This window comes from Pongo pygmaeus, chromosome 8 (assembly GCF_028885625.2).
Source record: "Pongo pygmaeus isolate AG05252 chromosome 8, NHGRI_mPonPyg2-v2.0_pri, whole genome shotgun sequence".
In the NCBI taxonomy this organism is placed as follows: Eukaryota; Metazoa; Chordata; class Mammalia; order Primates; family Hominidae; genus Pongo; species Pongo pygmaeus.
In genome coordinates, this window is record NC_072381.2 from 61,975,501 (window position 1) to 61,994,494 (window position 18,994).

The 18,994-nt window shown below is 41.8% G+C and overlaps 1 protein-coding gene across 2 annotated transcripts in view; it reads right to left on the reverse strand.

Annotated features, from left to right (window-relative positions):
* Positions 1–3,320: 3,320 nt before the first annotated feature.
* SH2D4B (SH2 domain containing 4B) overlaps positions 3,321–18,994 on the reverse strand; it is a 108,528-nt gene continuing 92,854 nt past the window's right edge. Inside the window, exons 7-8 of one of the 2 annotated variants that reach the window (XM_054435837.1) lie at positions 15,386–15,606; positions 3,321–5,882 (exon numbers count right to left, since the gene is read on the reverse strand). In XM_054435837.1, the coding sequence (XP_054291812.1) occupies positions 5,790–5,882; positions 15,386–15,606 (314 nt within the window). In that variant the 3' untranslated portion in view covers positions 3,321–5,789. The remainder of the gene's footprint in view (positions 5,883–15,385; positions 15,607–18,994) is intronic. The other variant, XM_054435838.1, reaches the window with a different exon arrangement.

Consider the following 18,994-nt stretch of genomic DNA (forward strand, 5'->3'; position numbering starts at 1 on the left):
CCCATTTCAGGCCTACATTCATACACACACACATAGACACACAGTTTCATGACTCCAGATCTTTGCTGATGCCAGTTGTTTCTTCTTCCTAGAAGTGTCTTCCCTTCTTCCTTTGCCATTTAAATTCAGATTCATATTGATGACCCCCAAGAATTACTCTTCCTTCTATACTCTATTGTCTCCTCCTACCTGGGGGTGGGGAAGCAGGAGGAGATGTCCACAAATAACAGAGGCCTCTTGGCAAATGGGTCATAGGTCCACTATGAACAAGCTCTGCTAGCCTCCTCATTCTACAGGGGATGAGTGCTCCCCCAGCCTCCTCCTCCTCAGCTTCTCTCTAGGGGGTACCTATGACTGAGCGACCTCTGACACTCGGTGCCTCCAGGGTAAGAAAGTTCCCTTCAGAAGAGCAGCTGACACAGCCATTATTGAGTCTGTCTCTGCCTCTATCACCTCACGCCACTTCACACAGTCTCCTGGGATAAGCTCATAAGCCCAGCAAGACCGTGAGCTCATCTTGAGATGAGGATATAAATGGACAGAAGACTCCACTCACGGAAGGGCTTTCACAGCTGCTATTCAGCATGGTCAGCCAAGAGAAGGCATGGAGTCTTACTGAGTGTCTATTATGGACAGCACGCTTCACAGATAATGTCTTCTTAAAGCCTATCAGCTAAAGCCTACTAGCAATATACACGCAGCCAAAGTTGAGGTTATTAGCTTGTTGCAGCAAGAGAGCACATATGCAAGAGGAATCATGGAACGCGAAAAGGTGAAAGTTAGGAAAGCATACTCACTAAGACTGGGGAGCTGGAGTTAAAGGTTCTTGGCAGGGATTGGTCAGAATCTGGAAACTAGGGAGTTGCTGGGACAGTCAGTAATTTTATCTACAGAACGCAAAAGTTATGAGATGTACACCCATGTTCATAGCCACATTATTCATAATAGCCAAAAGGTAGAACCCATCCAAGTGTCCATTGACAGTTGAATGGATAAATAAAATGTGATATATGCATACTATGGAATATTATTCAGCCTTAAAAAGGAAATTCTGACACATGCTACACATGGATGAACCTTGAAGACATTATGCTAAGTGAAATAAACCAGACACAAAAAAGACAAATTCTGTATTATTCCTCTTATGTGAGGTACCTAGAATAGTCAAACTCATAAAGACAGAAAGTAGAATGGTGATTGCCAGGAGTTTGGAGGAGGGGAGAATGGGGAGTTATGTTTAATGGGTACAGAGTTTCATTTTTGGAAGATGAAAAGTTTTCTGTGGATGGATGGTGGTGGCAGTTGCATAACAATGTGAATGGACTCAGTGCCACTGAACTGTATACTTAAAAATGGTTAAAATGGTAAATTTTATATTATGAATATTTTACCACAATTTTTTAAAAAAGTCATGTGGAATGACTGTTAGATCAGTTTGTCTGATGTCCTCTCTAAAAAATACGGGTCTGCATGTGCTGATTAGAAGAGTTTGAGTTTAGACACTTTCTCCGTATGTTGTGGCTTGGCTCGGTTTAACTGTTTTGCAAGTCACAGAGCAGATTTGCAAGATGTGATTTCTGTTTTAATTCTCAGTTCCCCCATCTCAGACTAGCTGTCAGCAGAGCTGTTTTTTACTTTCTCAATCTCATTTAGTTGTTTGCTTGTTTGTTTATTCGTCTTAACAACTGAAAGCAGTACTAGATTCGAGATTCCAACCCAAAGCTGCCAGAATTCTCACCGCAGACTTTTCTATCATAGGGGTCCCCTAAAGGTTAAAGTGGGTCTTTGAAATGGGCACAATCTGTTTGTTCCTAATACGTAACAGATGTAATTCCACATCAACTATTCCAGGAACCCTAAAGTACTCAGATAAATATGGCATCACCTGATTTCCAGGACCTCACAGACTGAAAGGCAAAACATAAATACATAGTTATGTGTAGGAAATATAATAAATCTAGAAGGTAAACGATCATATGCCCATGTTAAATAGCTACATAATTGTGATACTACTCACTTACATTTGGTTAGAATCCTTTCACAAGGAAGAGAATCTTTTTCTAGAGATGAGATGAGATTCAAAATTAAAATGGAACACTACTAGAAAATTTAATACATTCACTTAGATTTCTCTGAAGCATAAACGATGGTGTTAAAAGAGTAGATTTAGATAAAGCAGAGAAAGAAAGCAAAATATTCCTAACAGATGCGTCATAATTTTTTCTGCAAAGGGCCAGAGAGTAAATATTTAAGGCCTTACAGGCCATATGCGGCCAAAGACAATATGTCAACAAATAAGTATGGCTGAATCCCAATAAAACTTTATTTATGAAGCTGAAATTTGAATTTAATGTAATTTTCACAGGTCATAAAATATTCTTCTTCTTTTTTCCAACCATTTAAAAATGTAAAAACCATTATCTCTCAAGCTGTAGAAACACGAGCAGCAGGCTGAATTTGGCCTGCGGCTATAATTTGCCAACCCCTGCTTTCAAGGCTGGCTTCTCCAAGTGTAACCCATAGTCTGGCAGCATCAGCAACACCCAGGAGCTTGTCAGAAATACAGAACCTCATGCCCAGTCCCAGATCCACTGAAGGAGAACCTGCATTTTTAACAACCATCATGTGTTTGTTTATGCAGTTTAAGGTCCACTCAGACTGATACGTGACTGTGGTCAATCCCTGTGCTTCCCAAGGGAGTGACCTTGGGAATGTTCTGAACCTCTCTGTGCCTCAGTTTCCCCATGTACAAGATAAAGATGATAGCATTTTCTCCCTTAAGCCTGGCTGTGAGAGTTCACACATGCATGCGCACGCACACACACACACGCACACACGGCTTAAAACAGTATTTGTCATTACTATAACAAAACCTTCTGTTATTTTCACAGCCACCCTCTGAAATAGGCAATGTTCACCTAATTTGACAAAAGAAACTGTAGTCCAAAGAATACAGAAATTCATCTAGGATTGCAATTTAGTCCTGAGAATGATCAAAGGGACAAAAAGGGGACAAAGGCCCCGGGCTCCCAGGTCTTCAAGCCCATGTTCCCCTCCTGGGGAACACTCTCCATAACCTCTCAGCTCATGCCCTTTAGATGGTCCCTAAAAATACGTCTGCCACACAGGGATCTCCCCACATCTGTACTCCAAGTTATCCATTCCTTGAAATTTATTTTCCATTAAGTTGCATAGTGGTTTTTTTTACAACTTCTCTTTCTAGTTATAGATTGTAAATTTTTCCTTTGCTGAGTCTTGGAGCTGACCAACTGTTTTTTTATTATATTTGTAGGGCTCAGGGAAAAAAAGGCAATTCCTTTATTTGAGAATCCTGACATTTATTAGCATAATAAAACTCTCAAGATGAAACTGCAGTTTTCCACACAGTAATTTCATTTGCAGGACAACTTACAAGGGATTTATTTTAAAGCCAGGTAAAAAGGTAAAACCTAAAATATATGAGACATGCAGAAATTGCAGGCCCCAAATAAAATGAAATAAATGTGTTAGGGATGGAAAACCCAGCTGTTGTCTCTTACATATTAATTAGGGGTGACAGGAACAACAGCCCAGGGATTCAGGGTCTCAACCCATCTTGGTCTGCTTTCAAAGCTGCTGGTAGTTCTTGGAACAGAAGTTTCTTCCAACACCTTGAAAATCATCACATCATATCCCCTGACACATCATGGGCTAAGCACTAAGTTGTTGTTGTTATTGTGGTTGTTGTTAGAAATACCTTTTTCATTTGGACAGAGCTTTCATGTTTATCATTTAACTAACCTGCAAAAAAAACTAGTGATGGCCATACAGAAAATTCCCTTTTCAGTCATACCGAGGTTTACTGAAGTTAAATGACTTGGACAAAGTCACGTAGTTGGTAAATCAGAGAGCCAAAACTAAAACATCGTTCCTCTGAGTCCATAGAAATAAGGAAATTTTAATGATAATTTTAATGATAATCAATGAAGGCACATTAAGAGTTCAGAAAGCAGGTTCCTTCCATCATTTCACTTTATGCATGTAGTGAGACAGGCAGACCGGCAGAAGCCATGGAGCTGAGTTGCAAAATTGATACCATTGAACACTTCTGTATGATGGGTTCTTATCCTGGATTCCCCAAAAGGCAGAGCCTGTGGCAAAAGCTTATGAGCTGCTACTTCATTCAGAAATGCAATCCCAGAGCAACAGGAGAGAGCACGGCAAGGCAGAGAAGAAAAAAACAGGGGCAGCGGGGTGTCATACTGATCCGGCCACCACTTGGTTTCATCATGACTGGTTGCTCGATCTTGCAGGACTGTCTTCTAAAAGACCATACAAACAGATGCCTCTCAGAATAGTTCCTCCAGGAGGAAGAAGGGGGAAAAAGCGATCTACCAGCCTGTGACTCCCATTCATCCCAGATTCACCACATGGGGCATTCACTTCCCATCTCTTCTGTCTTATGCCTCTGCAGCAACAGGAGATGGGGCATGTGGCAAGCTACCATTGGCTTATGCTCACATGACACTGATCAACACGGGGAGGAAGAGCAGAACCCATGCAAAACTGGTTATAGTGCTGGTGGCTTGTGGTAGAGAAGTGACCAAGAATCTAAGGAATAGGTGAGGCAAGAGAAGAAGTGGGGCACAAATGTTGGATACAGCCATCAGGTAAAGTAAATTGTTTCCTAACATCCCTAGAATCCATTCATTCTTTTCCTCTCACCAAACACAATGCTGCAAGCATTATAATGCTAGTAAGTTCCAGGGTGAGGATATGAACTCAAGTCTTCTTGACTGTAAAGACTGTAATCTTCTCTTCATCATATACACCTCTGTGTATATGACCATAACTGTGGAACACAAGTATGCACCAATAGATACCATCACTGAGAGTTATTGAGGAGTTATTGGGTGAGTCTTCTTGTTAATATAAGGAACATACTGAGATTAAGTTGACAAGGGAATTAAAAGGACAATGAGGACAGAGCTAATCATTGGAGTAACCTGCATAGAGAGGGCCACATCCCAGACAGCAGAGGCCTCATCAGATTTCTAAAAACCATTCTTGCATTTATAAGTCACCCCAGGTCTTGAAGACATCTGTAGGATTACATAAAACCATTGCAAAACGAGGGCCAAAATATGATTCAAAGATAGAGGCGAGTGGCAAAAGAAGAGGTTAAATAAGGAAGGCAGGACAGTGTCAATCAGCTGCCCTGGAAACTGGGGCTCACCTTAGATAATTCCAATGATAATATCAATGAGGGTAATAATGGAGATTATGAAAGATGCAGCATTTATGTCCTCCATAGAAATCCTTCATAATCTTCTATTATTGCCATGATTTTATAGAGTGGTGAGTAGGAAATAATTTACAAGAAACCACTGCTAATTTGTGTTGGAAAACTTTTAGAAGACATGTATTCATTCAATAAACATTTACTGAATGTCTACCATATGTTAAATTCAGGGGTCGGCACTGGAATTATTTTGGATTATTAAAACATGGTCCACGCACTGTAAGAGCTCAGTTTACGGAAGCCATGACACACAGGCTTTGTCTTCTAAGGTCATAGCTAAGCTCTTCATGAAAGAGTTGCATGAGCTATTAGCAATTTCTGTCCTGATCACTGAGATGAGACCAGTAGCCCTATGCCATAGATGTCATATCCCTTGAGACATATTAATCTACTTTTTCCTCTGGATAGTGGTGGATCTCCCAGAAGGCCATAGGATTTGAGTTGAGAAGTTCTTAAGCTGAGTTCAAAAACAGGATGCCAAAAAGAATCCAATTGATAAGAAAAAAAATTATTCAAACAACAAATGGTAGTCTGGTGGGCTGTCCCTCTGTCCACAGGGTTCCTGAAGTAACTCTCCTCCTGAAACAGTGATAATTTCCTCCTAAAAGAGAAAAAAAGGAAAATCCACTTATAATCAAGATAGGGAAATACACATCTATGAGAGAGAGAGCGGTTCAAGACAGAGAAACTAAGAATATGCATTTGTCTCCTCTCATTCAGATTTCTAGAAATGACAGAAAAAAAATCTACCTTTAAAAAGAAATAAATTCATAAAAACTACTGGAAAATAAAAAGGAATGCCATCGACAAAGTGAAACATATTGAAGAATCTTTGAAAAACAAAAGACATGCAGGAGGGGCTTGTCAGAGGAGTCAATGTGGGACACCAGTTACAGCAAATCGAGGAAGAGTTGAGGGACTCCAGTAGGTGTTTGCCTCAAGCAGGTCAGGGAATGAGGAGATGCACACAGTTCCTTGGAAGCCCCAGGAGACCCAAAAAGTTCAGACGGTCCCATGCCCAAAAGATGAGCCACTCACGGTCAACTCCAACCCCTACAGCATGAAGACACTGGATTTGGGAAACAAAACTGTATCCACTCATGATAGACAGAAAATTTAAAGTTGGAAGATCGCTTCATAGTCTAAAATTTATAGGCATTTAAGCAAAATTATAACCATAAAAGAAAGAGGCTGAACTCAACAACGGAAATGATTTCCAGGAAAATATCAAGTCTATAAAGCAAACAGAAGAGGCTTTAAAAGATGTGCATTAATCTCTCCTCAGCAGAATAAGAAATAAGTCATCCATGAAACAAGAATGGGCATTATTAAAAAAAAAAAAAAAGGAACCACTTAAAGAACCTGGAAACCAAAAGCATGACCATTTAAATTAAAAGGAAAAAATTTCAATAGAAGAACTGAAAAGCAGAATGCTCATAACTAAAGAGCAATTCAGCAGCTGAAAGAAATGTCACATCAAAAAGAAAGAGACATCCTAATAGAAAAATGGACAAAGAACATGAAAGGATGATTCACAGAAGAAATCCAAGTGGCCGTGAAACATGTGAAAAGATCCTCAGCATCAGTGGTACTCAGACAAATGCAAACTAAACCACAGCAGATTCAGTGTCTGCCCATCTGATGGAGAAAAATGAAATGATTGATAGGCCCCAGTGTTGGCAGCAGTGCGGGGAAACAGCCTCATATAGTTTTGGCAGGAGACTGAACTGGCGCCACATTTTTGGAGGGCGATCTGGCAGATCTTTTCTAATTAAAATGTGCATACTCTTCTCTCCAGCAATTCCAGTTCCAGGACCCATCCTAGAGAAATACTGTACATGTATCCATAGTGACACACAGGGAAGTCTCTACAGCACTGTTCAAGATCATGAAAAATCGGAAGCCAGATAAGTGGCCATCAAAAGGAGAATGGGTAATTAAACTGTAATATGCATCCATACCATGGAATTCTACATGGCATTTACAAGGTTTGGTATACGGATTAACATAGGAAGAGCTCATAGATATATCTGAATGACAGCCAGCATGTCCTGAAATTACAAGTGTCAGGTATATTGTTTCAGCACTTCACATGGTGATGTTTCATTAAAACCTTACAGTGACCTGAAGAGTTGAGTGCTACTATTAAGCCCACTTTACTAAGGTGGAAACTAAGGTGCAAAAGCTAAATAGTCGTCCAAAGTCAAACACATAAGTTAGAATTTAAAACTCAGCAGCCTCATTCGAGGGACCATGCTTTTTAAAACTGCATTCAATTATTTAGTAAGCATGTTAAAAAATCAAGTCACTCATTTACATGTAAGGAAATATGCAACTTGGGCTGGGTGTGGTGGTGCGTGCCTGTAGTCCCAGCTACTAGGGACGCTGAGGTGGGAGGATCACTTGAGCCCAGGATCTTGAGGTTACAGTGAGCTATGATCGCACCACTGCACTCCAGCCTAAGCAACAGAGTAAGACCTTGTCTCAAAAAAGACTACCCAACTTATGTGAAAAATAACAAAACTATATATTTCCTTACATACATAAGTTTTTATGTTACTGCTCAGGAGATACTTAGATAAGATACATGGCAAATTGATAATCAAAGTAGAGGACAGAAATAGAGACGTGAAATGAATGAGGCTTTCACTTTGTATTGTATTTGATTTTTCTTAGAATGTAATCATGAACTAATTGTGTAATTAAAATTTTAATTGATAGAAGTTGGCCACCAGATCTCCACATTGGCATAAATGATATGTCTCCTTAGTGTTAGAAATGAAACTGTGAGTCTCAAAGGTTTTGATTTGGAAGAGAATAAAGATCTTCAGAGATCTCTGGTCTAGCCTTTCTCTGGAATCTGTCCTGAGTGAGGGGCATTTATCCTTTGCTTGAAACACTTCCAGGGACAAGGAGCTCATCATTGCTAAAGCAGCTTCTATTATACAGGAAAAGCAAACAATATGGTTTAGTGGAAAAAGTAGATTCTTTAGAGGCAAACAGTCTGAGGCTTAACTCCTGGTCCTAACCATGAAAACTTAGCCCTGGTTTCCTAATCTGTGGAATGGGGTTAAGATGCCTCACTCAGGTGTCTGCCATTGCTGAGGCTTGAGTAGGTAAACAAAGTGGATGGGGAAACCTGAATTGGGTGGAGCCCACCACAGCTCAGCAAGGCCTGCTGCCTCTGTAGACTCCACCTCTGTGGGCAGGGCATAGCTGAACGGCAGCAGAAACTTCTGCACTTAAACATCCCTGTCTGACAGCTCTGAAAAGAGCAGTGGTTCTCCCAGCATGGTGTTTGAGCTCTGAGAACAGACAGACTGCCTCCTCAAGTGGATCCCTGACCCCTGTGTAGCCTAACTGGAAGACACCTCCCAGTAGGGGCCGACTGACACCTCATACAGGCAGGTGCCCCTCTGGGATGAAACTTCGAGAGGAAGGATCAGGCAGCAATATTTGCTGTTCTGCAATATTTGCTGCTCTGCAATATTTGCTGCTCTGCAGCCTCTGCTGGTGATACCCAGGCAAAGAGGGTCTGGAGTGGACCTCCAGCAAACTCCAACAGACCTGCAGCTGAGGGACCTGACTGTTAGAAGGAAAACTAACAAACAGAAAGGAATAGCATCAACATCAACGAAAAGGACATCCACACCAAAACCCCAACTCTAGGTCACCAATATCAAAGACCAAAGGTAGATAAAACCACAAAGATGGGGAGAAACCAGAGCAGAAAAGCTGAAAATTCTAAAAACCGGAGCGCCTCTTCTCATCTAAAGGATCGCAGCTCCTCACCAGCAACAGAACAAAGCTGGAGGAAGAATGACGTTGACGAGCTGACAGAAGTAGGCTTCAGAAGGTCGGTAATAACAAATTTCTCCGAGCTAAAGGAGGATGTTCAAACCCATCGCAAGGAAGCTAAAAACCTTGAAAAAGGATTAGACGAATGGCTGACTAGAATAAACAGTGTAGAGAAAACCTTAAATGACCTGATGGAGCTGAAACCCATGGCATGAGAACTGTGTGATGCATGCACAAGCTTCAATAGCCAATTCGATCAAGTGGAAGAAAGGGTATCAGTGATTAACTATCAAATTAATGAAATAAAGCAAGAAGAGAAATTTAGAGAAAAAAGAGTAAAAAGAAACAAACAAAGCCTCCAAGAAATATGGGACTATGTGAAAAGACCAAATCTACGTCTGATTGGGGTACCTGAAAGTGACAAGGAGAATGGAACCAAGTTGGAAAACACTCTTCAGGATATTATCCAGGAGAACTTCCCCAACCTAGCAAGGCAGGCCAACATTCAAATTCAGGAAATACAGAGAACACCACAAAGATACTCCTCGTGAAGAGCAACCCCAAGACACATAATTGTCAGATTCACCAAGGTTGAAATGAAGGAAAAAAGCTAAAGGAAGCCAGAAAGAAAGGTCAGGTTAACCTCAAAGGGAAGCCCATCAGACTAACAGCTGATCTCTCAGCAGAAACTCTACAAGCCAGAAGAGAGTGGGGGCCAATATTCAACATTCTTAAAGAAAAGAATTTTTAACCCAGAATTGCATATCCAGCCAAACTAAGCTTCATAAGCGAAGGAGAAATAAAATATTTTACACACAAACAAATGCTGAGAGATTTTGTCACCACCAGGCCTGCCCTAAAAGAGCTCCTGAAGGAAGCACTAAACATGCAAAGGAACAATCAGTACCTACCACTGCAAAAACATTGCTAATTGTAAAGATCATCGATGCTAGGAAGAAACTGCATCAACTAACAGGCAAAATAACCAAATAACCAGCAAACATCATAATGACAGGACCAAATTCACACGTAACAATATTAACCTTAAATGTAAATGGGCTAAATTCTCCAATTAAAAGACACAGACTGGCAAATTGGATACAGTCAAGACCCATCAGTGTGCTGTATTCAGGAGATCCACCTCACGTGCAGAGACACACATAGGCTCAAAACAAAGGGATGGAGGAAGATCTACCAAGCAAATGGAAAGCAAAAAAAAAAAAAAAAAAAAAAAACGCAGGGGTTGCAATCCTAGTCTCTGATAAAACAGACCAACAAAGATCAAAAGAGACAAAGAAGGTCATTACATAATGGTAAAGGGATCAATTCAACAAGAAAAGCTAACTATCCTAAATTTATATGCACCCAATACAGGAGCACCCAGATAAAGCAAGTCCTTAGAGACCTACAAAGAGACTTAGACTCCCACACAATAATAATGGGAGACTTTAACACCCCACTGTCAATATTAGACAGATCAATGAGACAGAAGGTTAACAAGGATATCCAGGACTTGAACTCAGCTCTGCACCAAGCAGACGTAATAGACATCTACAGAACTCTCCACCCCAAATCTACAGAACACACATTCTTCTCAGCACCACATCGCACTTATTCCAAAATTGACCACATAGTTGGAAGTAAAGCACTCCTCAGCAAATGTAAAAGAACAGAAATCACAAGAAACTGTCTCTCAGACCACAGTGCAATCAAATTAGAACTCAAAACTAAGAAACTCACTCAAAACTGCACCACTACATGGAAACTGAACAACCTGCTCCTGAATGACTACTGGGTACATAACGAAATGAAGGCAGAAATAAAGTTGTTCTTTGAAAGCAATGAGAACAAAGACACAACGTACCAGAATCTCTGGGACACATTTAAAGCAGTGTGTAGAGGGAAATTTATAGCACTAAATGCCCACAAGAGAAAGCAGGAAAGATCTCAAACCAACACCCTAACATCACAACTAAAAGAACTAGAGAAGCAAGAGCAAACAAATTCAAAAGCTAGCAGAAGGCAAGAAATAACTAAGATCAGAGCAGAACTGAAGGAGATAGAGACACAAAAAATCAATGAATCCAGGAGCTGGTTTTCTGAAAAGATCAACAAAATTGATAGACCGCTAGCAGGACTAATAAAGAAGAAAAGAGAGAAGAATCAAATAGATGCAATAAAAAATGATAAAGGGGATATCACCATCGATCCAACAGAAATACAAACTACCATCAGAGAATACTATAAACACCTTTACGCAAATGAACTAGAAAATCTAGAAGAAATTGATAAATTCCTAGACACATACACCCTCCCAAGACTAAACCAGGAAGAAGTTGAATCTCTGAATAGACCAATAACAGGCTCTGAAATTGAGGCAATAATTAATAGCCTATCAACCAAAACAAGTCCAGGACCACACTGATTCACAGCTAAATTCTACCAGAGGTACAAAGAGGAGCTGGTTCCATTCCTTCTGAAACTATTCCAATCAATAGAAAAAGAAGGAATCCTCTCTAACTCATTTTATGAGGCCAACGTCATCCTGATACCAAAGCCTGGCAGAGACACAACAAAAAAAGAGAATTTTAGACCAATATCTCTGATGAACATCGAGGGGAAAACCCTCAATAAAATACTGGCAAACCGAATCCAGCAGCACATCAAAAAGCTTATCCACCACGATCAAGTCAGCTTCATCCCTGGCATGTAAGGCTGGTTCAACATATGCAAATCAATAAATGTAATCCATCACATAAACAGAACCAATGACAAAAACCACATGATTATCACAATAGATGCAGAAAAGGCCTTTGACAAAATTCAGAAATTCAGCAGCCCTTCATGCTAAAAACTCTCAATAAACTAGGTACTGATGGAACATATCTCAAAATAATAAGAGCTATTTATGACAAACCCACAGCCAATATCATACTGAATGGGCAAAAACTGGAAGCATTCCCTTTGAAAACTGGCACAAAATAGGGATGCCCTCTCTCACCACTACTATTCAACATAGTGTTGGAAGTTCTGGCCAGGGCAATCAGGCAGGAGAAAGAAATAAAGGGTATTCAATTAGGAAAAGAGGAAGTCAAATTGTTCCTGTTTGCAGATGACATGATTGTATATCTACAAAACCCCATATCTCAGCTCAAAATCTCCTTAAGCTGATAAGCAACTTCAGCAAAGTCTCAGGATACAAAATCAATGTGCATTCCTACACACCAATAACAGACAAAACAGACAGCCAAATCATGAGTGAACTCCCATTCACAATTGCTACAAAGAGAATAAAATACCTAGGAATCCAATTTACAAGGGATGTGAAGGATCTCTTCAAGGAGAACTAAAAACCACTGCTCAACGAAATAAAAGAGGACACAAATGGAAGAACGTTGCATGCTCATGGATAGAAAGAATCAATATCATGAAAATGGCCACACTGCCCAAGGTAATTTATAGATTCAATGCCATCCCCATCAAACTACCAATGACGTTCTTCACAGAATTGGAAAAAACGACTTTAAAGTTCATATGAAACCAAAAAAGAGCCTGCATTGCCAAGTCAATCCTAAGGCAAAAGAACAAAGCTGGAGGCATCACGCTACCTGACTTCAAACTGTACTACAAGGCTACAGTAACCACAACAGCATGGTACTGGTACCAAAACAGAGATATAGACCAATGGAACAGAACAGAGGCCTCAGAAATAACACCACATTATCTACAACCATCTGATCTTTGACAAACCTGACAAAAACAAGAAATGGGGAAATGATTCCCTATTTAATAAATGGTGCTGGGAAAACTGGTTAGCCATAAGTAGAAAGCTGAAACTGGATCCCTTCCTTATACCTTATACAAAAATTAATTCAAGATGGATTAAAGACTTAAATGTTAGACCTAAAACCATAAAAACTCTGGAAGAAAACCTAGGCAATACCATTCAGGACATAGGCATGGGCAAGGACTTCATGACTAAAACACCAAAAGCAATGGCAACAAAAGCCAAAATAGACAAATGGGATCTAATTGAACTAAAGAGCTTCTGCATAGCAAAAGAAACTACCATCAGAGTGAACAGGCAAGGGAGAAAATTTTTGCAATCTACCCATCTGACAAAGGGCTAATATCCAGAATCTACAAAGAACTTAAACAAATTTACAAGGAAAAAAACAAACAATCCCATCAAAAATTGGGCAAAGGATATGAACAGACATTTCGCAAAAGAAGACATCTATGCAGCCAACAGACACATGAAAAAATGCTCATCATCACTGGTCATCAGAGAAATGCAAATCAAAACCACAATGAGATACCATCTCATGCCAGTTAGAATGGTGATCATTAAAAAGTCATGAAACAACAGATGCTGGAGAGGATGTGGAGAAATAGGAACACTTTTACACTGTTGGTGGGACTGTAAACTAGTTCAACCTTTGTTGAAAACAGTGTGGTGATTCCTCAGGGATCTAGAACTAGAAATACCATTTGACCCAGTGATCCCATTACTGAGTATACACCCAAAGGTTTATAAATCACACTACTATAAAGACACATGCACACATGTTTATTGCAGCACTATTCACAATAGCAAAGACTTGGAACCAACCAGAATGTCCATCAATGATAGACTAGATTAAGAAAATGTGGCACATATACACCATGGAATACTATGCAACCATAAAAAAGGATGAGTTCCTGTCCTTTGTAGGGACATGGATGAAGCTGGAAACCATCATTCTCAGCAAACTATCACAAGGACAGAAAACCAAACACCACATGTTCTCACTCATAGGTGGGAAGTGAACAATGAGAACACTTGGACACAGGGCGGGGAACATCACACACCGGGGCCTGTTGTGGGGTGGGAGGCAGGGGGAGGGATAGCATTAGGAGAAATACCTAATGTAAATGATGAGTTAATGGGTGCAGCAAACCAACATGGCACATGTATACCTATGCAACAAATCTGCATGTTGTCCACATGTACCCTAGAACCTAAAGTATAATAAAATAAATAAATAAAAAGATGCCTCCCTCACAGATCTATTGGTAAGATTAGATAAGAGCATGGATGTAGAGCAATAGGTTCAGTGCTTGACACAGAGAACGTGCCAAGGTCCTCACATCCTCTCCCTTTCACTTTCCTCTGTTAGAAGGCTCTTCCCAACACGTAGAAATCGACCTTGATCCTGGTTAGTCCAGTTTCCAGGCAGTACTCCACATTCAGTGCCCGAGTATCTGTGAATGGGTGATTCTCCATGTGTATTATTCATAAGGTCAAGGGCTGTCCCTGAATTTCTAGGGACCTCCATGAAGAGACAAAGAGAAAGCAATACAAACCTAAGAGTCCCTTTGATAGCAAAACCCAAGTGAGACTGTCAAGTCATTCTGTGAAACCATCTACACCCGCAAAACTTGGTTAGATGTCGGACGCCTGAGCTACCACCACTCTGTCCCTTGGAATCCTTCGTCCTGCCCTTCCAGGTCACTGAGTTCCACCTCTGGCTTTCTCCCAGTTACTAATGATGCCAACCGCTACACGAACATAAACGTTGCTTCTTACTACATACACTGCTTGGAAGACAACATCTTTCCCAATATAGGGTCCATGGCAGGAGGACAAATAACAAAAAGAATGCTGAGAAACAAGACTTTCCAGAAGCACTTCACAGTCACAAAGCCCTGCTCCATACTTGACTTCATTTAATGCTCACAGGGTCCGAGCTAAGTATTATTAACATCCATTTGCCTGGCTAGGACGCTGACGCTTGGTGAGACTAAGGTGCTGGCTCAAGGTCGCACATGTACTAAGTGGTTAAGCTGGAGTTCAAATAAGAGACATGGTAACTCCACCACTAGAAAAGCTTCTCTAATCACAGGGTTGCCTACTGCACTTCAGCTAACTCTCAGAAGCTGCTAGAGGCCTGGCTTGGAGGTCCTCATGAGAGACGTTCTTGGGAATGAGTTGGAGATGAGGCCCAGGCTTGGAGAAAGGGATGATCATCCAGTCCTTGTGTTAACAGGAGGGAGCACTCAGGTACCCAAGGTGAGAAGAGGCCTGAGGACCAGGGTGAGAGGTGCCCGCATGCCCCAGAGAGTGAAGCAGAGAGCAGAACAGTGGGCCCTAGGGCCCAGTGTTGACAACCTCTGGTCTCTTCTGCCCTGATGCTCTACATCTCTGAGACCCTCCAGCCCCACTGCCCAGAGCCAGCAGCCTTGCTTCTCTTGCTCTAGCTCTCTCTTCAGCTCGAATTTCCACCAGTTCCCCCTCCCCCGCATTAGTATCCCTGTGAGGGATACCTTATGGAAATCAACGAGATCCGTGAGCGTTGCATGGCGATTGGGGTCCACTCCCAGGAAGCTGTAAAAATCCCCAGAGGCATCCACAAGAAAGTGTTTGAACCCTTTCTGCAGGCGGTAGGAGAGGGTGTAACCCCAGATTTTCTCACTGACCCGGACCAGGAATGCTCCTTCAGTCATGTTCTCCAGGAGATCTTCTGCATCTTCTCGGCTAATAATTCCTGATTTAAAATAGAAAAAAACAAAAACAAAAACACAGCAGGTTCTGCAACTGCCTCCCCCACGATTCTCCACTCCTCCCCGCCCCTCACCCTGTGGCTCAGTGCACATGCCATCCACACAAGTCCAGGGTGCCTGGAAGGAAAGAGCCCCAAGGGCTGGCCAAGCACATGCCTCCTTCCACAGAGAGGGCATCTTGGCCCAGCGCCACCCGCCATGAGCCTGGGGGCAAAGTTTCTACTAGGACCTGAGTTGAGCATGCTTTCCTCCACATTGAGCCATGGTGATTTTGATTAATTGGGTAAGCAAGGAATTAGTAGTGAGCTGTGATTATAGCATTATTGATTATAAATATAAGTCAACAGGCTTGTGAAAAGCCTTAAGAGGCCTGCTTTAAAGACTAGTCCAGAATGGCTGCTGATGACTAACTCACTTATTTCTCTAGTACCATAAACAAGCACCTAAAAATAGGGGTTTCCCTTAAAAAGTAAAAAGACTTCTTCTAAATATCTGTGGACACCAGGAAAAAAGTTTCTTAATAGGGGCATAGAATCAAGCTTCACTTCAGCTCAAAGATCAAAACTTTCTAAGGACTTGCCGTCCTACACAATGCGGTTTCATCACAATTTGGAATTCTGGTTGGCCTTGGAGTCGTTGATATGCTGGTAGCAATCCTCTGAAATGCTCTCAGGGAGCTGCTGTCATCTGGGTGATATAGGAGGGGTGATGTAGAACAGGTTCCAGAGGCAAGTAGGTGGGAAGAGGAGGGAAAGCCAGAAGACCTGGATTACCCCCACCCCCGACCTCTGCCAACCTGGCTATGGAATTTTCAGCTAAGCCCTCAAGGTCTCCAGTGTCCTTTGACATTTAGATGATCATAACCCAAATACTTAAAAGGTATATTATGACTTTCAAGTTGAATAAAGTACTCAAACTCATTTCATACATGGAGAATAGCTGTGGAGATGCTGGATCCTGTTAGCATCTGTTTTTCCGGAGGAGAGGTGAATTGCAATACATTGTCCCTTTGCTCACCCATGGACTTACCCTTTCCACACTGTCAGTGATAGGCATGGGGATAGAGTGGCTGGGCTGCCCATCTCCATGACCCTGAGAGGCTCAGCACACCTGTGACTTCTCCCCAATCCCCGAAGCCACTCCCGAGTGAGCCGCAGTCAGGCTCCCCTCCCATCACTCTCCTGCCTCACAGGGCACACTCAAGACTTCCCTTGTGCCCAAGGCAGAGGACACAGAGGCAACCATACTGCCAAATGCTGCACCCTTTAAAGACAACTGGCACAACCAGGGGCCACCTATTTCCTCCTTGCCCAGGATTTACAGCAAAAGGCATCCAAGCCAGCCACCCCTCCCCAGCCAAGCTCTAGAAGCAGAAAAGGAGGAAGAGTAAGATAAGGAAGGAAGTGAGGAGCCCTTTCGCCACAGGGCACCTGAAAAATAAACACTGGCCCATGCAAGACGGAGGATGCACCCCGCTGCTTCCCCCCAGAAGGCCTTGGGGGCTTCATGCAAAAAAGTAGGGACAGACAAAAGAGGACTGGAAGGGAAAGTCCAGGATCCCTCAAAACTTGGTACTGTCTTTCACCTACGTCCCTGCCCCAACACCAGAACACCTGGGCCCTAAAAGAGGCTGCAGCAGGGAGATAAGTAAGAGGGGCCAGAGGCAGGGTCAGGGCCTAGGAGGAAGAAGGACCAGAAGATGTCACCCTCATCCCCACTCCAAGCACCTCAAGCTGATATGGTAGCGGGGCTAGGGTTGGAGAGGAGGGGAGTGTTACTAGGGTGTGAGACTACAGTCAAATTAAATACAATTCAACTTTTTTTTTCTTTTAAACAAGTATCTTTATTGTAACATTTATTACTTTTTCATTGATGAATAAAAATTATATATATTTATGGTGTACATGACATTTTGATATATGTATGCACTGTGGGATGGCTAAATCAATCTACTTAAGATTAACATATGCTTTACCTCACATATTTTTTGTGGTGAGAACACTTAAAAATCTACCCTCTTGGCTGGGTACAATAGTTCACACCTGTTATCTCAGCACTTTGGGAGACTGAGGTGGGAGGATCACCTGACCCAGTAGTTCAAGACCAGCCTGGGCAACACAGCCCATGTTGTTGTCTCCACACTTTTTGTGGAGACAACTATCTCCACAAAAAATTTAAAAATAACTTGGCCATGACGATGCTACACCTACTTGGGAGGCTGAGGCAAGAGGATCCTTTGCGCCCAGGAGTTCAAGGCTGCAGTGATCTGTGATCATGCTACCGTACTCTAGCCTGGGTGACAGAGCAAGACCCCGTCTCAAACAAACAAACAAAAACTCTCTTGGCAATTTTCAAGTATATAATATATCATTAATTGTAGTCACCATGCTGTACAATAGATCTCTTGAACTTATTCTTCCTGTCTAAATGAAATTTTATGTCCTTTGACCAACATCTCCCAGCCCCTGGTAACCACCATTCTACTTTTCTGCTTCTGGAAGTTCAATGTTTTTAGATTCCACATATAAGTGAGATCATGAGGTATTTGTCTTTCTGTGCCTGACTTATTTCACTTAGCATAATGTCCTCTAGGTTCATCCATGTTGTCAGAAATCACAGGATTTCATTCTTTTTAAAGGCCAAATACTATTCCATTGTGCACATACACCACATCTCTTTATCCATTCAACTGTTAATAGACACTTAGGTTAGGCCTGGTGTGGTGGCTCATGCCTATAATACCAGCACTTTAGGAGGCCAAAGTGGGAGGATCGCTTGAGCCCAGGAGTTCAAAACCAGCCTGGGCAACATAGCAAGGCCCTGAATCTACAAAAATATAAACAATTAGTTGGGCATGGTGGCACATGCCTGTGGTCCCAGCTACTCAGGAGGCTGAGGTGAGAGAATCACATGAGCCCAGGAATTCAAGGCTGCAGTGAGCTATGATCATGCCACTACACTCTAGCCTGGACAACAGAGCAAGGCCCTATTTCAAAAATAAATTAACAAATAAACAAATACTTCCGTTGATTCCCTATCTTGGCTATTGTGAATAATGCTACAATCAACATGGCAGTATAGATATCTCTTCGACATACTGATTTCATATCCTTTGAATAAATACCCAGTAATGGGGTTGCTGAGATTATGGGGTACTTCTATTTTAATTTGTATTTTCATGCTTTAAGAGAATGTGCAAGGGGTCTCTTTCCTCCAACACTTGCCAACACGTTATTTTGTGGACTTGACTTTTAACATGCCAAAACGACCAGTAATACCAAAGTGATGATGTCATGTGTCTCACCCACCTAAAACCCTTGAGCAGCTTCCCCTGACTTCCAGCAGAGCCCAGGCTCACTCAGGCACAGAAGA